The 24,091-nt window shown below is 44.7% G+C and overlaps 1 protein-coding gene across 1 annotated transcript in view; it reads right to left on the bottom strand.

Annotated features, from left to right (window-relative positions):
• The window catches only part of TMEM26 (transmembrane protein 26), a 141,786-nt gene that overhangs the window by 11,568 nt on the left and 106,127 nt on the right, over nt 1-24,091 (bottom strand). Inside the window, exon 4 of the mRNA XM_073681395.1 lies at nt 7,301-7,521. Within this exon, the coding sequence (XP_073537496.1) occupies nt 7,301-7,521 (221 nt within the window). The remainder of the gene's footprint in view (nt 1-7,300; nt 7,522-24,091) is intronic.

Here is a 24,091-nt window from a genome sequence, read left to right as displayed (position 1 = left end):
TATAATTCCACATGTGTTAATTCATAGTTTTGATGCCTTCAGTGTGAATGTACAATTTTCATAGTCATGAAAATACAGAAAAATCTTTAAATGAGATGGTGTGTCCAAACTTTTGGTCTTTACTGTAGATTTCTAAATTACTGAGACAGGAGATGACAATTGCTACTCTGAAGATTCTGAATACAATGGCGTGAGAAGGAGGGAGGAACTAGAGGCAGAGCTCCTCCTTTCTTGTCCCTCCTCCCGTCTACATAGAACGTTATCAGTACCAACTGTCATCTCCTATCTCAGTAATGTAATACTCTCTTTTCACTGATTACAGATTTTACCTGTGAATTGAGTATTTTGAAAATGAATGATCAGTTCAGGAGAAAGAATCTGATTTCTCTAATAAGATACGTTTCTTATTTTCATATGTACTATTAATTTATTAAATAAAAACTAAAGGAAGGATTAATCTTTACTTTTCTGTCTGTAAAGTATTAAAACTAGCGAAGAGCAATTTGATTTACACACTGCCTTAATCTTGCATCCACTATAGTCCTCCAATGACAGCTGGTCTTCATTTCTGCATTGAGCATCCTAGGTGCACTTACGTAGCATGCCCCTTGATGTCATGACGGTAGAGGTCATAATGTCACAGATGACTCTTGCGACATCATAACATCACAGGGCGTAGTAAGCGGCAGAGGAGCCTATGATGCCAGACCAGGAATGTTGAGTGCATATTTGAAGATCAGTTTGGCTTCCACAGAGGACCACACTTGATGCCAGACCAGGGCAGCACAAGTCAAACTTCTAATATCTAATGTAAATGTTTGAAGACCTAGAAGAAAAACATTCATTCAAGAAAATAGACACACACTGTAGGGTAAATTTTTGACCACATTGTGGACAAACACTTCAAGCTAAAATATAGTTATTTAAACTTTTACATGATAGGATTACAACAAAACACAGCAATGCTATCATAAAACGAGATCCAACCATCGACAAAAGGTTTAGGAAACAAAACTCCTCAGCTCTTCGTCTTTTCCCTTTCTTTGAACTGTAACCTCTGTAAACTTCACAGATTGTGCTTATGACACTATGTTAAAGACCTCCTGCGCTTACCGGGTCTTGAGCATAGCCAACAGGTTTCATGCACCTGTCCCATTAATTAGAATAGGACACGCGCACAAAATCTGCTGACCATACATGGATACCTGGCAAACTTCAGTAGGGTCTCTCAACTCTGACGCAGAACCCTATTGATAATATCATGTCCATGCGCATGCTATAAAGAAAATCTCAGGAACTGCTCCTGCAGGCATTTATAACCATGTAACAATATGCTAATATTAATCTAAATATATATGTATAAAATAAATAAAAAATTATTCAAATATATGAAATAAATGAAACTATATATATTCCCTGTAAACTACATCCCCCACTTTATTTATTGTTTTTTTTTTCTTTTTCTGGCAACTTGTCTCTAGCGCAGTTATCACATATTTTTTAGCAGATATCATCTAGATGGTTTCTAGCAAATAAAGCTTTCATGCCCAACTATAATAAGGCAATGACTTGATAACTGGTGTTAGAAAATGCTTTCAGGACTTTTATCTTAAATGCATTGTGCGGGCAGTTTGCCAAATTTCAAAATGATCAAGTTTTCTCAGTCTGCAGGTTTCTGTATTGATTCTGTCTGAAGAGCAAAATCCACTCGTATATAAAGCCTTTAGCACATGATGAAAAGCAGACTGTTAGTTCCACATCAAACACCAGGGGCCAAAAATCCTCTTGCACAGAAATAATTTGTTCATAATTTTTATTAGTCGAAGTGCTAAAATAAATATGACGGGTTCTCCATCTTTAGATGCATTTAATCAGCGACTACAATGATGACTTACAGGTCGTCTATATCTGGATCACATTCCTTACTGTCTGTAATGGTCTGTTGCTGTGTGAAGTATAAACTGTGGCAAGGTCTTGGTCTACTCTATGTGAATGTTATGTTTTTGGCTTCTCCTCAGGCTATCGTCGCTTTAATATCAACTTCAAAGTACAAAAGATGAGATGAAAACAAACTGCATGAACAGATTAGTCATTTTATTGTTAAATGGCCTCGTCTCACAGCAAGAAATAGGTAGACAAGTTAAACACATAAAATCCTTGTTAGTTTCACTGAATCTCACTGAATTTATTTACACCAGTTATAAGCAATTTTCCTTTGAATGTCGTTTTAAGAAAGGTTTGAACTTTGTATTCTCTTTGCCTATCAGTAACAAAAGCCGATATAGACTTATTTTTTATAGTTAGTAAAAGCACAAAATAGTACAAAGGAAAGACTCTTTCGTGTCAACTTTTCTTGATCTATTTCTTTTTGAACTAGACTAAAACAGATTTAACTTTACTGAAAACCTGGTGTGACAGCAGATCCTATTTTAGTCAGACTCACAAGGGTCCATGCAGGTGGTATATGATGAGTTTCTTAATAATTATTTAGAAGATCTGATAAATCAAAACAGTTATTTATAAGAATTAATCCTGGACATTGGGACAGCAAAGTTAGCACCACTTTACAAGTATACATTTAGGCTGCGTGCCCTCGAAGCATTTTCCAAGCGTTTATGCTGCGGAATTTCTGCAGGGTAAATGCTTGGGAAACGCTTGGTAATCCGCCCCCCATGGTCCCCAATGACAAGCCGCAATGTCAATGCCCATGCTGTGTATTTTTCCGCAGCATTTATGCTGCGCTCAAAAATCCGCAGCATGTCCATTAATTTTGCGGACACACAGTGTAATCGCCGCCATTGACATCCGCATCACTACATGTGGATAAGCGGATATCACACGGTTCAATGTGCGGATGGTACCGAGGCCTGGAGGAGAATAGACTCTCATCCAGACCTGGGTACCTTAGAAACTGTAAAAAAAAGAATTTAAAATAAAAAATAAAGCTTATACTCACCTTCCTATGTCCTCCCGGTGTTTTTTCTGCTCCGTCCGGTCTCTTACATTGCTCGCGCTGTTGTGAAGGACCTGCCATGACGTCATTGAGTCATGTGACCTGACACATGACTGAATGACGTCACCACAGGTCCTTCCTTTTTTACCATTCTTCTTTTTTTTTTTTTAACTAACTTGGTCACACTACTATAAATCCATGCCTCTTGCATGGATTTATATAGTGTGAGCAAGTTGTCAAGCACTTTTCCAAGTGATTCCAAAATCGCTTGGAAAAGCACTTGATAACCCGTATGCAGAAATGCATGCAAAAACGCTTGACAAACGCTTCTACCTGGCGGGAAAAACGCATGTAAAAACCGCATGCGTTTTTCCTGCCAGGGAGAAGCGGAAAAAATATGCAGCATTTCTGCATCGTGGGCACCTAGCCTTATGGATGTTGGGCTATTATGTCAATAATTTAATGTTTTCAACTTCTAACTTTTTTTTCTTGACTCTTTTTCTACATAATATAACTCCAGGTATGAAGTCAGCTTTCAGAATTTAACAAGCTTCAACATTTTATTTAAAGTAATTATCCGCTTTGAACAGCATCGTCTCACAAAAAAAGATTGCTGATGATCAACTGATTGAGGACGTCCTGCTAATGGATACCCTCTTAGATTAGCACTTCAGGTATACTGTGCTACTTGTTAATTAGGTTATGTGATTTCATGCTGGCTCTCTGGAATTGCATTCTTTTATGTTCACTGAAGAAGGACCCCATCTCGTTCAGCAGAAATGCCTGCATGATGTCATCACATGACCTATAGCACTGAAGATCTCAGCAGATGTAAACAGAAACTGCTATCACAGCTATTGATTATGACTGCACAGCTCCTTTCATGCAGTTATAAAGTAAGAGATTCCAGCTCAGCTTGCTATATTGTATACTTTTGATCTATTAGTTTATTTTAGAGAATATACAGTAGATGGAAGGATATTCATCAAAGTCATCCCAATAGATGTAGATGGCATTAGCAGAGTAAATTATGTATTATGGGATTGGTAGAAGAGCATAAAGAAATACAATTCAAAGTGAGTGTTAGGAATCAAGATGACATTTAAAGAGAAGAAAGATAAGGCTGGACTGCATAAATATATGTACAACTTATTTAGAAGTTCAGGGTGTCATGGAAAATCAAGCGGGAGTGCAGTTATTGAAGAAAAAAAACTGAAAGTGCTTTTTTAATGTATGGCTAGTCCTTGTTTGTCTTGCAACAATGCTGCAGCAGAAATGAATCATTATTCACAGCCTATAGAAATCAATGGGTCATCCATGTAATGCAGACAATAACTTTACAATATAAGCTACTAGGAAATACTACATCTGCTAACCATTGAAGTAAAATTATGTTAAGTTAAAGGAATTCAGACATACGATACTGATGATGACCTATCCTTAGGATAGGTGATTACTATCAGATTGGTGGAGGTCTGTGGGTGCAGCTGTCGAATCGCCACCGATCTTATATTGATGATCTAGCTAGAGGATAGGTTGTCCCTATCATAAGGTTGAACAACCCCTTTAAAAGACGATTATGTCTTCTTTGCCAAACAAAGTTTAATCTGATAATGAAAAGAGTGCAATAGGAGATCTTTGTAAGGTTAAGTGCACATTGAGTGTTTTTGATGTGTTTTTGCGGCGTTTTTTCCTCACGGAAATGCATCAAAAATGCTGACCGCCGCAGCTGATAACAGTGAGAGCAGCACGGCTGATGGGAGAAGTAGTCTCCTCAGCTGAGCTGGGGCTGTGTGCAGTGAAAAAAAAAGTAAATTTAAAATAAAAAAAACCTTATCCTCACCTGTCCGGCGTCCTCCCGATGTCCCGCCATCCTCCTGATGTCCCCTGGCGATGCGATCATTCCGGCGGCCGACGGTACACAGACGGGAGTGTGCGTGCTCCCGGCAGTGTACATCGCTGATGCCGGCTGAGGGTCACGTGAGTTCATCAGCTGAAGATCAGCTGAAGATTTCCGGGACCTCAGTTTATGGCACCGGTGCTGTGTGGGAATATTCTCACGAATGTTCCCACGCAGTACTGATGCAGTATGAGGTCACCAGAGCTGATCAGCTGATCTTCAGCTGATGAACTCACCTGTCCTTAGCCTGCAGCAGAGCAATGTACACTGAAAGGAGTGATTTTAGACTCCTGTCAGTGTATATTGCGGTCTTCTACAGCAGTCACATCAGTGCTTGATGTGACTGCTGTAGAAGTGACCTGGATCAACGAGGGATAATCTAGATTACGTCATGATGGCGGAGAGGTGAGGGATATGGTTGTTTTTCATTTTTGTTTTTTTTTCAGGAGACGAGCGTGTCGGGTTTATGAGAACAATAAAAAAATTATTAAAACCGTGTGTAATTTTATTTCAATAAAATACTTTATTCTGGCCGTGTCTTTATTGAAAAAGTGTTGAAAACTTAACTACAGGGTTAGTAATGGGGGCATCTTATAGAAGCCTCTACATTACTAACCTGGGCTTCATGTCAGTCGCCAATGCAAGGCTGACATGAGCCCCAAACTCATTACTCCACTCGCCACCACTACATGGGAAGTGGGAAGAGTGGAGGCTAAACTCCAGATTTGGAGCATCTTATGGATGGGTGATATTATTAGCCATGGAGGGGGCTAGTATCCATGGCCCCTTCCCTGGCTATTAATATCAGCCTGCAGCTGTCTGTTTAGCCTTTTCTGGCTAGATTTTATAGAGGGACCCTACGTCAATTTTTTTCTGGGGTCCTCTGTAATCTAGCCAGTAAAGGCTAATCAAACAGCTGCGAGCTGTTATTAATAGCCAGGGAACATTTTTGGCTAATGGCCCCTTCCCCTGCTACTAATATCAGCCCCCAGCGGTCGGCTTTCCCTCTGCTGATTATAAAAATGACGCGGGATACCACACTATTTTTATTTTATTTTTTAGGCTATGAGCCCACGATGCAGACGTAGCAGCGCTTTGGATGCAGCATATTTTTGCTGCGTCCAAAACGCTGCATTCTATTGAAAGCAGGTAAATCCACATATATTCACTTAACCATGTGTATTTATCACATTCAGTACATTCTAGTGGTCAAATTTCTGTTGCGGAGACTAGTAACTCCACAAGAGAATTTGACACGCTGCGGTCCTAAATGATGTGCAGCATGTCAGTGTCCACGGATGATCCGCAGCCTCAGATGCACGCATAGTGGACATGGGATTTCTAGAAATACCATCCACTATACTGTAACATCTGGACACTGCAAGTTTGATGCTGCATAAACACGCAGCTTCAAACCTGCAGTGGCTCCGGATCGTGGGCACTTACCCAAACTCACTCACAGCATGTCAATTTCTGTAGCAGAGACACTAGTCTCCGCTGCAGATTTTGATAGATTTAAATGTCATTATATGCGGTGGATCCGCAAGTGTTGACAACAAAAGTGCGGCATTAGAACACAGTGTTTTGGACGCAGCTAAAATACGCTGTGTCCAAAGAGCTGCTTGTTGCTGTTCGTGAGGATGTAGTGGCTAATGAAACAGCTGGGAGCCGTTATTAATAGCCAGGGAACATGTTTGCCTAATGGCACCTTCCTAGGCTAAAAGTAACAGCTCTCAACTACCCCAGAAATGACTTGGAAATGAATGGAAATGCTAATGAGATTGGGTGTATGGGATTAGCTGACACCTAGCCCTTTTGTTTGGTGATGACAAGGTGTCAATCAGACCCTTTCATTACTAAAGCTAATTTAAGTAAAGTAAAGAGTTAAATAAACACACAGAGTAAAACACTTTGTTTGAAATACAACAGACACATTCTTTAATCATTTAAATTAACCAATATACTCACCCCAGGTCTGACGGTAATCCAAGGGTTGAAGCAATGTGCCACATTTCTTTTTTCACATATCTTTATTTAGCTCCAAACAGCATTCATTGATGTCCAAAAATGCATAAAAACACACCAAAAACGCATAAAAAAAGACAAAATCGCAACAAAATGCGCACTTTTTCCGCAGCGTTTTTCCTGCCAAGAGATGCAGAAACGCTGCAAAAATTTCTGCATTTAAATCCTGAAGGTGTGTACATAGCCATGTATGTATGTATATGTAGCATTAATGCTCCTATAAATAGATACACAATCTATACCAGGCAAAGTGGATCAAGGTTGCTGCATCCATATTTAGACTGGATGTGGCCTCACTTGTTTGGCTCTCTTTTTATTAAACACTGTGAAAATTGCAGAAGCAACCAAAGAATATGTCCTAAATATATGCAACTAAGTTGTGTCAATGTGTAGTTATTGCATTATGCAATATACCTATATACCTTATAGTGACGTCTTCCAAAGTCTCGCTAGTAAATTCCAAAATGTCTGCTGCAGTTCCCACAAACATGAGGAGAAGCTGAGAAAGCTGATCACGTGTTACTCCATCTCCAATTGGAAGAAGCCATTTTCCAATAATAAGAAGCAGTAGAAATGTCTGGTGCAGTCCTAATGTCCATACCGATAGGCAAATTTCATTTATTGACGTAATAAATTCTCTGCCCTACATTAAAATAAAACAGTTACATGAGCTTGGAGTATTTCAGTGCAGAGAGATTAGTTATCAAGTCATATTACCTAAAATATTAGCAAAAGATACAAATTTTGTGGTTGTAAGCATCAGTCGTTTAACCCCTTCAGGAACCTTACAATTTTCCGTTTTTTGCACTTTCTTTTTTTCGTCCTCTTATTCCAAGAGCCATATATTTTTTATTTTTCCATCCCCATAGCCATATGAGGGCTTATTGTTTGTGGGATGAGTTGTACTTTTGAATGACACCATTCCTTTTATCACGTGCACTGAAAAGTAGGAAAAAAAATCCAAGTGCTTTGAAAGTGAAAAAAAAGTACAATTCCACAGTATTATTTTTTTATTTTTTATTTACCAAATTCACTATATGGTAAAACTGACCTGGTATTTTGACTCCCCGGGTCAGTACAAGTACACAGATACCAAACATGTATAGGTCCTTTCTTATTTAAGTGGTGACAAAAAAATTGGAAATTTGGAAGAAAAATTTCACTTATGTCGCCATTTTTCGAGACCTGTAGCGTTTTTATTTTTCGGGATCTGGGGCTAGGTGATGGCTTATTTTTTGTATGTCAAGCGAGCGTTTTTATTGAAACCATTTTGTGGTAGATACAATGTTTTGATTGCCCGTTTATTGCAATGTTACGGCGGCCAAAAAAATGTAATTCTGGTGTTTTGATTCTTTTTCTCTTTACGTCACTTACCGATAAGATTAATTTACTTAATATTTTGATACATCGGACATTTCTGAACCCCAAAATACCAAATATTTGTATTCTATTTTTTTTGTTTTATTTTTAATGGGGCAAAATGTGAGTGATTTGAACTTTTCTGTTTTGTTTTTTTTCATAGTTTTAAAAAAAAATTTTTCATTTTTTACTGACTTCAATAGTCCCCCTGGACTTGAAGCTGCGATCGTCTGATCTCCTTTGCTATATATAGCAGTGCTTCAGCCCTGCGTTCACAGGAAAATTGTAATGACAGGAATGGGGGTCTTCTGCAGACCCCCAACTGTCATGACAACCCATTCCTGCCCTGCGATCAGGTGACTGGGGCATGGGCACCGATGAGCATGTATGATGCACTTCCTGCTGGCACGTTTTAAATCCCGCTGTCAGTTATTGACATCGGGATTTAACTGGTTAACAGCCATGGTGCTCTCCACCCGCAGATGTTAAAGATACATGATAATTGATTAAATCAGTCATCAAGTCCATTGAAAGATGTGGGCTCTGAGTGCGAGCCCACATCAAAGGCCTTTGGCCATGAACTTTGATGTAAAATAACTCGGCTATCACTAGTCTGAGTTATACGCTCATGTGAGTGAGCACTTCAGTCCAAGATGCCCCTGTTTTAACATAGTTGCTTTTATCTTTGCTTTTAAAGGGAATTTCCAAGCAACTACCTTTCCAACTTATCTTCCAGTTCATCTCTTTAGGTTTGTGTCTCAGTTTTTTTTGTGCCCTGTGCAAATAAAGGTGTGGCCTCCCTTTTCTTTGAGCTGGACGTTACATTCATGTGATTCCCCATGACTGGATGTCCATTAGCCGGGTCTCAGTCCTTCTCAGCCCTTATACACATTACATCCCTTGACATATTGTAAGGTTTTAATACTAGAGGTTGGGACCATCCAGAATAGGGTCACCTTAACGTGGTGGGATGGCTTTTACATTTTTTTTTATCCAAATTATGTTAACTAAGTACACTATAATATTTTCATGCACTATTGCTATTTACTCCAGGGTATTTACTTATTTTGTTCTTAGCATTCCCCCCACCCAGAGCCTGGAAGAGGTGATTTATATAAAGTGATAAAAGATGATATACCAGCAACTACGCATCTGATATGAGGCATACAACTGATAGGACTTTTATCAGAAGTCTATAACCTGTATGCTCATAATAATAGTTTGCATACAGTGAAGGAAATAATTATTTGATCCCTTGCTGTTTTTTTAAGTTAAATGGTAGGTTAATTTTAACATTGAGAGATAGAATATCCCAAAAAAATTCAAGAAAATCACATTGTATCAATTAGATACATTTTTTTGCATTTTTCAGTGAGATATAAGTATTTGATCCCCTACCAACCATTATGAGTTCTGGCTCCTACAGACCAGTAAGACACTCCTAATCAACTCGTTACCTGCATTAAAGACAGCTGTCTTACATAGTCACCTGTATAAAAGACTCTTTTCCACAGACTCAATTAATCAGTCAGACTCTAACCTCTACAACATGGGCAAGACCAAAGAGCTTTCTAAGGATGTCAGGGACAATATCATAGACCTGCACAAAGCTGGAATGGGCTAAAAAAACATAAGTAAGACACTGGGTGAGAAGGACACAACTGTTGGTGCAATAGTAAGAAAATGGAAGAAATACAAAATGACTGTCAATCGACATCGATCTGGGGCAGCATGCAAAATCTCACCTCGTGAGGTATCCTTGATCATGAGGAAGGTGAGAGATCAGCCTAAAACTACACGAGGGAACTTGTTAATGATCTCTAGGCAACTAGGACCACAGTCACCAAGAAAACCATTGGTAACACATTATGCTTTAAAGGTTTAAAATCCTGCAGTGCTCACAAGGTCCCCCTGCCAAAGAAGGCACATGTGCAGGCCCATCTGAAGTTTGCCAATGAAAACCTGGATGATTCTGTGAGTTATTGGGAGAAGGTGCTGTGGTCAGATGAGACAAAAATTGAGCTTTTTGGCATTAACTCAACTCGCCGCGTTTGGAGGAAGAGAAATGCTGCCTATGACCCAAAGAACACTGTCCCCACTGTCAAGCATGGAGGTAGAAACATTATGTTTTGGGGGTGTTTCTCTGCTAAGGGCAAAGGACTACTTCACCACATCAATGGGAGAATGGATGGAGCCATGTACCGTAAAATCCTGAGTGACAACCTCCTTCCCTCCGCCAGGAAATTAAAAATGGGTCATGGCTGGGTCTTCCAACAAGACAATGACCCAAAACATACAGCCAAGGCAACAAAGGAGTGGCTCAAAAAGAAGCATAGTAAGGTCATGGAGTGGCCTAGCCAGTCTCCAGACCTTAATCCCGTAGAAAACTTATGGAGGAAGTTGAAGCTCCAAGTTGCCAAGTGCCAGCCTCAAAATCTGAATGATTTAGAGATGATCTGCAAAGAGGATTGGACCAAAATTCCTCCTGACATGTGCACAACCCTCATCATCAACTACAAAAAACGTCTGACTGCTGTGCTTGCCAACAAGGGTTTTGCCTCCAAGTATTAAGTGTTGTTTGCCAGAGGATTCAAATACTTATTTCTCACTGCAAAATGCAAAAAAAATTATCTAATTTATACAATGTGATATTCTTTTTTTTTTGGATATTCTATCTCTCAATGTTAAAATTAACTTACCCTTAAAATTATAGACTGTTCATGTCTTTGTCAGTGGGCAAACTTACAAAAACAGCAAGGGATCAAATACTTATTTCCTTCACTGTAGGTGAAATGTGGTGACAAGATTCCCTTTAATGGGTTATTCACATCTTAAAAATAAATGTCAGGTCCTGCAACTCTTTTAAACGGCCCCCATAATGCTTTAGAGCCATGTTTCTATATTAAAATAATGAATTCTCTTGATGTTCTTTAATAATATTTTTGGTGTATCAAACAGCAAGTTATATAGTAGCACTTGTCATATGCGATATAATCTTGACATCGGGGCATCTTCTAGACTAGTCCAGTCTTTCTTGCTGCAACCAAGCCCCCCTGGATGTGATTGTTGTGCTCTGTACTGCCCACCCTATCTCCTCAGTCCTGTGAATCTTGTGCATTGGCGCCATGTTTTTCTGTCTGGGCATGTGCAATGAAATCGATAACATTGGGGTAAACCTGGATTCATTGCACAACAACAGTGAAATAGAAAAAAATGACATTGTACATTGTGCTTTTCTCACAGTGGACTCAAAGCACATACATGAAATTAACAGGACTGAGGTGATGCCGGGGGCAGTGCGGAGAATGTCAATCATACTTAGGCAGGGGAAGGGTTGGGACTGAAGTAGCTAAGGTTGGACTGGTTAGACACAGGGCACATAGCCAAGCTATGCAATGCAATGCAATGCAAATGCAATGCAATGCAATGCAAAGCTCCTTAGGGTACGTGGACACGGTGCGGATTTGCTGCGGTTTTGACGCTGCAGAATTTGTACACCATTTCCGCACCTAATATGCAAATTAGGTTACTTGCGTTTTTTGGTGCAGTTTTTACATGCGGTTTTGCCGCATGCGTTTTTTGATGCGTTTTTTATGCATGCGGTTTTCATGTCTTCATGTTGAAATTAGAGAATAGGTTTTTTTTAAACAAACTTTATTGATCATCAGGTAGCATTTTTGTCTGCATTTCCACTGCGGAAACGCTAATGAAATACACATGCGGTTTTTAAGCATGCGGATTTTCCTCATCTAATGAAAGTCTATGGGAAAAATCCGCATGCATTTCTGCAAGAGAAATAGACATGCTGCGGTCTGGAAAGACGCGCCTCATGTCAGTTTCTGCGTGGTGCACAAAAACGCATAGTGGGCATGGGATTTCTAGAAATCCCATCCACTATGCTATAACATCTGGCAGCTGCGGTTTTGATGCTGAATAAAAACGCAGTGTCAAAACCGCAACAAATCTGCACCGTGTGCACATACCCTAAGGGTTTCACTTTGACAACATCCTTAGTTTGTTAAAGGAACTGCATCAGCACAGAATGACTGTTCAAATCCAGTAGAGGTGCTCGGTGCTTCATGGCGGCCAATCATTTAAATACACCTTCACACCTGCTTGATTTCCATCTTTCTCCTCCCTTCTATGGCACTATGGAGCCAATCAAATCAAACAATCAATCAAAATCAATCAAAGAAGAGGGAGGTGTAAATAGAGGGAAAACAAGCAGGTGCGAAAGTGTATATAAATGCTTGGCCCTGCTGTGATGCACAGAGTGCCTGTACTTTAGTTGAACAGTCCTTGAGTGCTGACGGAGTCCCTTTAAAGGGAATTAGTCACCAGATTTTTGCCGCCTAATCAGAGAGCAGCATAACGTAGAGACAGAAACCCTGATTCCACCGCTGTGTCACATACTGGGCTGCTTGTTATAGCTTTTATAAAATCACTGTTTTATCATTAGAAGACTAGCAAACCTGCTGCCAGGTAGTCAAGCATATTCATGAGCTCTGAATAACCTTGTCTCCACCACTGATTGGCAGCTTTTTTGCCTATGCACAGTGCATACAGAAAGGAGCCAATTGCTGATGTGGCACCCTGCTACCCAAAGGTACCACAGGACCCAAAAGGGTGCATGGACAGACTCCTCCACAAAAGGCCCTCATTACATAACAGACACCTTCACCCTTCCACCTCATACCACCAGAGGGAGCCCCGTTAGGGATATATATACTGGAGGGTGGAGTTATGTAGGCAGAGTGTGCTGACACTTTAGATCAGTGAAGGAGCAGCACATCTGCTGCTGTGTTGAGGGCCCCGAGTGTGGCCGGTGGCAAGGAGAGAGGAGTTGAGGGGGCAGAGGAGCATCTAAAGCTCACCCCAGGACACAAGCCGGACACCAGTTCCGCGCCTACAGGGTCCTCTACACCCAGTAGGGACCACTGGCATACCGGGAGGATTCCAGACCTCTGGTCGACCAGAAGCTATCATCATTTTACAGAACTAGGAACCACGAAGGCCCCAGCATCCAGGGATAGTGGTAGCCGGAGAAAAGTTCTATTACCAAGCAGACAGGTGAGAGAGTGAAACAGCATAGAAGCTAGGCCTAGTTCCAGGCTGGCCAGAAGCTTAGAGAGAGGAAGAAACGGACCAGGAGGAATAATACCCACTCACTGGGGAGAGTCCTGAAGTGCACCCTCCTAATAAGTACCCTGGACCATACCTGCCATTATACCAGTAAAGGTACTGAAGCAAATCCCCCTGTGTGCGTGTCCGTCATTCCCCCTGACCTGACCGGGCCACCTCTCACCTGCATCCCTTCCATCAACCCTGCCCTGGGGGCCCGCTCCACCTGTGGGGAGCAGAAACATCCCAGCTGCCATCCCATCACCCCCAGAGGTCTGCAGCAGCGCTGGTACCCATTACCAGAAACCACAGGTGGCGTCACGAGACAAACTGTTAACAAAACCCCTTTTAAAGAGTGACCCCAGAGTACGGGCCCAGGAGCTGACTGCCGTGACATCCCAAGGAGGTAAAGGCCCGGGTACCGAGTCCCCCATATTCCCCCCTGGGCGAGTCATCTCTTCCTGGCGTCACGAACAGGATTTCGTGCCCGTTGCCACCGGGTACTGTGTGCCGTAATTGAACTGTGTTTGTACTGTGGTGAACATCGCCGCCATTACCGCGTCGCCGCGCGGGAAGAAGAGGGGCGTAACCACGGGAACCAGAGAGGCGTGACCGTTAGTAGCGCGTGAAGCTCAAGCCCCACCTCGCGCTCTGATGCAGCAACAGGAAGCGTCAGGTCCTGGAAGGAGACCGTGATCTGCGGAGCTGCGGCCTACCCGATAAAAGCAAAGGAGGTAGGCTACGGTTTACTAGGGGGGTGCAACCGTGGCCGACGACCAGCAAAACGCCGGAGCACCGGTTAACGCTCCAGATGCTCAACTCGCGCCCGGCGCTGCTCAGGCCGGAGCGGCCGCCCCACCAGCAGGGGTCATGACTCCAGTGATACCCATGGCCCTGCCGTGCGTCCCCGGAGCGAAATGGCTTCCCCAGTATGACGGCAAACCAGACACCCTGTCTGGGTTCAAAAGGAAAATATGCGCTGTATTGGACATGTACTCAATGACTGGTAAACAGAGAGCCGCAGTTGTGTTGGGACAATTGGCTGGTGCCGCAGAGCGGGAAGTTGAAACCTGGCCAGCCGCAGACCAGGAATCAGTATCCATTATATTTAAGAGACTGCAAACTGTCTTTGAAAACCGCACTGAGACAGATCTTCGGATGAGGTTCTACCACTGTACCCAGAAACCTGAGGACAGTATCCGGGACTATGCCTGGCGTCTACAAGAGGCCCTGCGGGCCCTGAAACAGGTTAGTCCAGCCAGCATACATGATGAAGACAAAATGCTGATAGAACAATTCATCCGGGGGTTAAGGTCCCAGGAGGAGAGCAGAACTGTACGGTGCTGGGCCTTAGATCATCCAAATGCCACCTTTGATGCCCTGAAGGACATGGCTATTAAGGGCCTTCAGCCCCTGGAAACATCGTTTACTGCTATCCAGCGTTACCAGGGTGGGGCCACCCCAATGCCCACAGCACTCACTGCCCCTTCATTAGCGGCTGAGGCAAAAGTGCAAGCAGCGTCCCCTAGTGAGCTGGACAGCCTGCGCTCTGAAGTGCGTCAGCTAAGTAAAACCCTGGCCACTGCCCTGAGCGCCCTGCAGATACAGACGGAGCCCGAGCCAGAAGGAAGGATCCTACTCGCAGACAGTCCTGAGGATGTCCCCTGGATGAGGAGAAGAGGGAGGACAATGCCACCCCGTGGGAGGACCAACGACCGACCTCGCCCTCCAGGTGAACTCGTTTGCTACCGTTGCCACAAGGTAGGCCACACCACACGGATCTGTCCTTTAAACGGGCAAACCCTGGGGCCAAGGGCCGACACCCAGGAGTAGATCAAACAGGCCCATCGAGCTGGTATGACCGGTTTGTAGCAGGAAGGCCTTTCCTATCCATTGTGCTGGACGGCATAGCAACACCTGCATTACTGGACATTGGGTCACAGGTAACAATCATACATGATGTCCTTTACAAAAGGTACTGGTCCATAGATGAACTCCACCCGCCAGCCCCAAACCTCTCTGTATATGCCTCCAATGGCCTTCCTCTTAACCTAGTTGGGGTTAAGGACGTGACAGTGAAGGTGGGAAGAGTGGAACTAAAGGACCAAGGACTGATTGTAATAGAGTCTAACCCTGGTGATACAAACCCATATATGATACTTGCCACAAATGTTGTTGGTAACTGTTTGGGAGAAGTGTTGATTTTACTCCAACAGATTGCTGACACTGCCAAACTAGGGCAGAGGAAGGTTCTCCAGAGAGAGATTTGAGCCCTCCTGTACCAGCAACAGGTAAAACTAACAGGTGGTGAGATTGGTAATGTACGGGTGACAGACCCGATACCCATTGTGATTCCCCCAATGAGTGAAATGCTGATTTGGTGTAGGGCAGCAATAGGTCTCATGGGACAGAACTACCAGGCGGTAGTAGAGCCCGTTAACTCAGAGCAGAGACCTACACTCCTAACTGCTAGAGGGGTAGTTGATGTGCGCAATGGGAGGGTACCCGTACGCCTCCTAAATTGTGGGGAGGAGGAAGTCAAATTGCCAAGATACGCCACTGTTACCAGGCTGTATACTGTGAATAATAATGCCATACACACAGTGGAATCCTTGACCCCACCAGATACAGTGGAGGACAATGACTCCAAAACCCAGCTGGAGGAATGGTGTCAACAGCTCCATGTTGGAACTGACGCCACTCCTGTCCATCAAAAGCAAAGTGTTTACAGAGTGGTTCAGGAATAAGAACAGGTGTTTAGTAAACACTCACTTGATTTTGGAAGGGTCAAAGGGGTACAACACCACATACCCACAGGTAACCATCCACCCATTAAGGAGCGTTACAGACCCATACCACTAGCACATTACCAAAAGGCAAAAGAAATGTTGCATGACATGAAAAAGGCAGGGGTAGTAAGGGATAGCTGTAGCCCCTGGGCAGCTCCCCTGGTCCTGGTCAGAAAGAAGGACGGTAGCATGAGGATGTGTGTAGATTATAGACAGATTAATCGAATAACACATAAGGATGCATACCCTTTGCTCCGTATAGAGGAATCCCTGGCTGCACTAAAATCTGCCAATTACTTCTCCACATTGGATCTCACTAGCGGGTACTGGCAAGTCTCTGTTGCTGAGGAAGACCGGGAGAAGACAGCCTTCACCACCCGATGGGATTATGCAAATTCAACAGCATGCCATTTGGACTCTGCAACGCACCCGGAACGTTCCAGAGGTTGATGGAGTGTTGCTTGGGACACCGGAACTTTGAGACTGTGCTGCTATACCTGGATGACGTTATCGTGTACTCGAGGACATATGAAGACCATCTAAAGCACCTGGCGGAGGTATTTGAGGCATTGTCCCAGTATGGGATGAAACTAAAACCTTCCAAGTGCCACCTGCTCAAACAGAAGGTTAAGTACCTGGGACACCTAGTCAGCTCAGAGGGGGTAGCACCAGACCCGGAGAAGGTCATTGCCATCCAGAAGTGGCCTGAACCAAGGAACATCAAAGAAGTACGTCAATTTCTGGGACTGGTCAGGTACTACAGGAGGTTCATTAAGGACTACGCCAAAAAGGCAGCACCTTTACAAGATCTCCTAGTAGGACAGTCCAAAAGAGGTAAAAGTCCCCCATTCCAGTGGGGCAAAGAACAGACTGAGTCCTTTGCATTAATGAAGGAAGCCCTAACCGGTGAGGAAATCCTGGCTTACCCCGACTACAGCCAACCTTTCCTGTTACACACAGATGCCGGCAATGAGGGACTGGGAGCTGTGTTGTCCCAGAAGCAAAACGGCAGAGAAAAGGTAATTGCCTATGCCAGTAGGAAGCTTCGCCCTACTGAGAGGAACCCGGAGAATTACAGTTCCTTCAAGCTGGAGTTCCTGGCCTTGGTCTGGGTTATCACCGAAAGATTCAAGCATTACCTAGCCTCAACTAAATTCACAGCCTTTACCGACAATAACCCCTTGACACACCTGGAGACAGCCAGGTTGGGAGCCATGGAGCAGTGTTGGGTGGCCAGATTGTCGAACTACCAGTTCACAATCAAGTACCGGGCAGGTCACAAGAACACCAATGCTGATGCCCTGTCAAGAATGCCCCACCAGTCGGACACCGAGGATGAAGTGGATGATCTAGAAGAAATTTAATTACCTGCTTTCCACAGAAATGGAATGGTCCACGAGCAACACACCTCCAGAAGACGTCATGGTAAGACGCTAAACCCTTTACCTCATCACAGCTGTAAGGAGTCCCAGGACAGTGACCCGGTTGTCAGCCTCATCAAAGGACTGATAACCCAAGAAGGTTCTCACCTGGAGAAGGATGCTCCTCCACAAGCCAAACACCTGTGGAATGAGAGAAGCTGGCTGTTCATCTACAGAGAAAAGCTGTGCAGGAGGTATGTCAACCCTAAAACCCATGAAATGGTGTGGCAGATTGTAGTACCCAGGACGGATATCCAGATGGTGCTAGAGGTCTACCATGACCAAGAAGGTCATTTTGGCTGGAAGAAGCTGGAAACCCTGCTGAAGGACCGGTTCTATTGGGTTGGAATGCGGAGTTCCATAGAAAGGTGGTGCCGGAATTGCGGGTCCTGTAGCCTCAGAAGTCAGAAAGCACCCTTGCAGTCCATCAAAACAACCCAACCCCTGGAGATTGTCGCTCTGGATCACGTCAAACTGTCGCCCAGCAGATCAGGCTATTCCTATGCCCTGACCATGGTGGATCACTATTCCCGGTTCCTGGTGGTAGCCCCTGTCAAGGATCTGACAGCAGAAACTGCAGCAAGAACGTTGCAAGCCTACTTCTGCAGGCCCCATGGATATCCGGACAGGGTGCTAAGAGATCAAGACCCTGCCTTTGAAGCTGAGCTGTTTAAAGAATTCTGTCACCTGTATGGATGCAAGAAGATCCGGACTACACCATATCATCCTCAGACCAACGGTATGTGCGAGAAAATGAATAACATCATCATTGACCTGTTAAAAACCCTACCTTTGGAAGAGAGGAACCAGTGGCCAGAAAAGCTACCTGACCTAGTGGACCTGTATAACTACATACCTGTGAGTTCTACTAATTGTACCCCAGTGTACCTCATGAGAGCAAGACCTGGAAAATTGCCCATGGACCTGGAACTCGGAGTGGTAGAACCTGCTGCAGATATGTCCACTGAAGACTGGGACACAAATCGGCAAGAGCAGTACAGGAAAGTACAGGCCTGTGTTGAAGACAGTCTAAACAAAGTCAGGGAAAGACAGGAAGACCAGTATAACAGGCATGCACCAGCAGAACCCTTGGCACCCGGAGAAATAGTGCTAAAGCGGAAAAGAAGAGGTCACAAGCTCGATGACCAGTGGGAAAGAGAGCCCTACACGGTGTTAAATTCCAGATTTGACAACTCCAAAACCTGCCTGATCAGCAAGGATGGAGGTAGGACAACCACAACAGTCTCAAGAGACCACTTGAAATTGTGCCCAGGTCTGCTGAAGACACAGGAGGGAGAAGTACCTCTTATAATACCGGAAAAACCCAAGGAAGATGTGGTTCATACAGTTCTAGGAGACTTCCCCGCGGATTGGCCTCAACTCGATGGAGCAGTTATCATACCAGTGATACACTTCTGTCAGCCACCAGAAGAACCTCCACCACAAGAAGAACCTGTGAACACCCTAGAAAAACCTGCTCAGGAACAGGAAGAGTCCCCAGTAAGAGGAGGATCACCAGTTGAAGCAGAACCTGAGGGTCCAATAAACAGTGCACTTGCCAGTCCTATAGAGATGTTGAGGCAGTTCTATAACTTACCCGCACGTACACCTGATAGGTTAGCGGATAGTGCATGCACAGACACCAGTATCACCCCAGTGCTACATAGATCCACACGCAGCACACAAGGCCAAATCCCTGCCAGGTATAGGGAATAAAGTACAAAATGCCTACAGTGTAAATAGTTACCCGTAAGGGTAAGGTAGAGAAATTTGTTTATGTGTATGAACTGAAAAATTTATATGTGTGCATTTAGTTACCCATGAGGGTATAAAGACTGTAGGTTATGGACGGTGAATAACCGAAAAACTTTCCGCTGTAAATAGTTGCACTTATTGAAGTGCCCCCTTATTGGTTTTATATTAAGAAGACCACTGAACAAAAACCCATTTGGCTTGGCCAAAGACGTGGTCCAACACCTGGATCACTTATGCCCTGTAGCCACGCCCAGGGCCTACGTTGAGGGTTTTCAGGCGGGTCCCTCATGCTGCTCATGTTGCACCATCACCAGTGAGATGGACACCTGGTTATGGGACTCACTGTAATTTTGCTATGTGTTATTGTTATTATAATTGTTGTTGTTACCTGTTTAAAATGCTTCAGTCCAGGAATACTGAGTTGTACTAGGGGGGAATGTGGCACCCTGCTACCCAAAGGTACCACAGGACCCAAAAGGGTACATGGACGGACTCCTCCACAAGAGGCCCTCATTATATAACAGACACCTCCACCCTTCCACCTCATACCACCAGAGGGAGCCCTGCTAGGGATATATATACTGGAGGGTGGAGTTAAGTAGGCAGAGTGTGCTGACACTTTAGATCAGTGAAGGAGCAGCACGTCTGCTGCTATGTTGAGGGCCCCGAGTGTGGCCGGAGGCAAGAAGAGAGGAGTTGAGGGGGCAGAGGAGCATCTAAAGCTCACCTCAGGACACAAGCCGGACACCAGGTCTGCGCCTACAGGGTCCTCTACACCCAGTAGGGACAACTGGCATACCAGGAGGATTCCAGACCTCTGGTCGACCTGAAGCTATCATCATTTTACAGAACTAGGAACCACGAAGGCCCCAGCGTCCAGGGATAGTGGTAGCTGGAGAAAAGTTCTATTACCAAGCAGACAGGTGAGAGAGTGAAACAGCATAGAAGCTAGGCCTAGTTCCAGGCTGGCCAGAAGCTTAGAGAGAGGAAGAAACGGACCAGGAGGCCTAATACCCGCTTACTGGGGAGAATCCTGAAGTGCACCCTCCTAATAAGTACCCTGTACCATACCTGCCATTACACCAGTAAAGGTACTGAAGCGAATCCCCCTGTGTGTGTGTCCGTCATTCCCCCTGACCGGACCGGGCCACCGCTCACGTGCATCCCTTCCATCAACCCTGCCCTGGGGGCCTGCTCAGCCCGTGGGGAGCAGAAACATCCCAGCTGCAATCCCATCACCCCTGGAGGTCTGCAGCAGCACTGGTACCCATTACCAGAAACCACAGGTGGCGTCACGAGACAAACTGTTAATAAAACCCCTTTTAAAGAGTGACCCCAGAGTACGGGTCCGGGAGCCAACTGCCGTGACATCCCAAGCAGGTAAAGGCCCGGGTACCGAGTCCCCCATATTCCCCCCTGGGCGAGTCACTAATGTTGGTGGGGTTATACAGAGCTCAGCATTTAGAGAACTGTTACATCTATAGCAGATAAAATAGGGATTTTATGAAAACTACAGCAAGCAGTTCAGTAAGGGACACATCGCTGGAATTGGGGTCCCTGCCCAAATGTTATGCTACGCTCAGATGGGGTAAAAACAAAACTGGTGACAGATTACCTTTAAAATGGTTCCTTTAACAATAATTTGATTGCTGCTTGACCTTCTTCTAACAGTTGCTTATATTGGGCGAGTAATAAGACACAGATGTTTTGAATTGTTCTAAACAAAATCTGCCAACTATGGTTGAAAAAGGGGGGCTGTAAGTAAGAGAACACCCTCTATTTACTGAGAATGTCATATGTTTATTCCAAAAGGCACTGATGTTGTAACCATACAATGCCAGAGAATAAAACGTATCATGTGGTTGTAATGATAAACTTCAGTTATACCATGAATTATTTCAACATATTTTCTCATGGAGCATTAAATGAAACCAATTAGACATTAAAAGGATATTCCCATCTCCAAGATCCTATCCCAATATGTAGTAGATGTAATAATAATAAAATTAGTAAATACCTCCAATTAGAAATGTAGTATAGTTTTTCTGATTCACTATGTCTCTTTCCTCATGTGCAGACATTGCAGGACCTTAGGTATCCATGATTATGACCACTGATATAGTGACAGCTAACTAGTTGCTAGTGGTAGTAACTAGTGATGAGCGAGCATGCTCGCTACTGCTTGGTGCTCGCCCGAGCATCTCACTGCTCGAGATGCTCGGCGCTCGCCGAGTATTTCCGGGATGCTCGGGTGGGAACTCGGGTCCCCTCCCTGCATGTTTGGCGCTCTTTAGAGAGCCAATGAACATGCAGGGATTGCCTGCCATGCACTGGAATGCCGTAGCCATGTTGGTTGTGGGCATTACTGCGATTGGCTGGCCGTACAGCGTCATCAGGTCTATATCAGACCTGGCGTCGCCATGCTCGTCACAGTCACTCCGGATCAGACAGTGTAGGGAGAGGTGCTGCTGCGTCAGGGAGAGATTTGATTGTGTATTAGGTAGTGTAGGGAGAAAAAACGTACATTATACATATCCATCTTAACAAACAGTCCTTCTGAGGACTAATCCATCTGCAGCGATATCATGCAGGCAGGGTGTATCGGCAGGCAGGGTATATAGCAGACTGCAGTGCATATAGCACAAGAGGCTCCATTCCAATTCTGCCTTCTGCTGCTGTTAGATATTTCTATACAAAGGCCCAGGTCTCAGGGGCCAGGAATACTTTTCTTTGGATCTTAATCCTCATTATTTGCTAAAAAAAGCAATCCAGAGAACACCATTTTTTCTGCGCCATTTGCTTGTTGGCACTGCAGAATTAAGCCAGGTCCTTTCCATATTAGAGCGCTAGAAATCCAGCTATTTAAAACTGTGTTTTCTCCGTCAAACAGATCACATATACGTTGTCAGAAAATACTGCCATTTCTGGCCTACATTAAAAATTTCCTTCAGTGTGTCATTTAAGCAATTCATCTCGGTTTTCTGTTCAAACTACTTACCTACAGGCCAGGTATTTAAAACTCTGTTTTCTCCATCACACGGATCACATATACATTGTCAGAAAATACTGCCATTTCTGGCCTCCATTAAAAATTTCCTTTAGTGTGTCATTGAAGCAATTCACCGCAGTTTGCTGTTCAAACTACTTACCTACAGGGCAGGTATTTAAAACTCCATCACATGGATCACATATAAGTTCGCTCCAAACTCAGTCATTTGTAGTGAGCGTGGAAGATACTGTCCTCCATTTAAAATGGGCAAGGCACATGACAAGGGACGGGGAACTGGACATGATGGTAATGGTGCATGCAGAGGCCGAGGACAAGGCCGTGGGCAAGCCGAAATTGTGCCACAACAAACACCCACATCTTCTCGCCTGACCTTTCTGTCCCAATTTCTAGGGGACCGCAGCACACCACTATTGAACCCAGAGCAGTGTCAAAAGGTTGTTGGTTGGATAGTGGATAATGCTTCCAGTCACTTAGCCACCACCACCACCACCCTGTCTTCCACATGGTCAGGTCTCAGTAGCCTTGAGTCTGGACCGCATATTCCTCACCCTGATCCTCCTTCCTCCCACCATGCCGAGTACCCAGAGACAACTGATCCCACACTTGGACACTCTGAAGAGCTGTTCACTTTTCCATTTATAGATTCGGGCCTCTCGCCCGGTCCACTTGAAGCGGGGCAAGAGGAGATTGCGTGTAGCAATGCCCAAATACTTGAGCAGCCACGGTCACACGAAGGCGACGGTGGGAAAGTGTCACAAGAGGTGGACGATGATGAGACAAAATTGCCAGAAAGTAAGGAGGAGGACCAGGGTGCGGAAGTGGAAGACGAGGTGGTGGATGACATAGTAACTGACCCAACCTGGCAGGAGGACATGCAGAGCGAGGACAGCAGCACACAGGGGGAGGGAGGCAGAGCACCCCAACAGGCAGGAAGAAGCAGTGCGGTGGCCGCAGACAGAAGGCAGGCAACCGTTTCCCGTAACACCAACACGAAGGAAGTTGCCAGTACAACTGTTAGGTCTTCCCGAGTCTGGTTGTTTTTTAAAGACTCTGCCGATAACCCCAAAAAGGCCATTTGCACCACCTGCCAGGCCAGCATCAGCAGGGATGGCAAAATGACCAGCCTGACCACCACCAGCATGATCAGGCACATGGCAGCAAAGCACCCGACTCTGTGGGCCGAACCCCAGGGTCCAGGAACAGTGTCTGCGGGTGGCACCATTGCTTCTTCCGCTGTTGTGCATGCAAGCCAATCCCCTGTCCATGGTGCATGCGAAGATGCCTCCTGCCCTGCACCTGTCGTTGCACACTCTCAAGTAGCAGCATCAGGAAGCATGTCCATGTCCTTGTCCCAGCACAGAGTTCAGTTGTCCATACCCCAGTCCTTGTAATGCAAGCGCAAATATGCAGCCAACGCCCCACAGGCCACACTACTAAATTCTCACATTTCATGACTGCTTGCGCTCGAAATGTTGCCTTTTAGGCTCGTGGAGATGGAAGCATTCCGCAACCTGATGGCGGCGGCCGTCTCTTGGTACTCGGTCCCCAGCCGCCACTATTTCACCCGGCACGTGTCCACAAACATTAGCCGTGACCTCAACAACGCAGTTACCGGGAAAGTCCACCTGACCACGGACACGTGGACAAGTGCTTGTGGGCAGGGATGGTACATCTCGCTGACGGCACATTGGGTTAACATAGTGGAAGCCGGGACCCAGTCGGACCTTGGGATGGAACACGTCCTCCCGACGCCAAGGA

The sequence above is a fragment of the Phyllobates terribilis genome, unplaced genomic scaffold (genome assembly GCF_046119375.1).
Source record: "Phyllobates terribilis strain yellow unplaced genomic scaffold, ASM4611937v1 Scaffold_5__5_contigs__length_657084704, whole genome shotgun sequence".
NCBI classification, from domain to species: Eukaryota; Metazoa; Chordata; class Amphibia; order Anura; family Dendrobatidae; genus Phyllobates; species Phyllobates terribilis.
The sequence above is the reverse complement of the archived record's forward strand: the minus strand, read 5'-3'. Positions and strand labels throughout refer to the sequence as shown.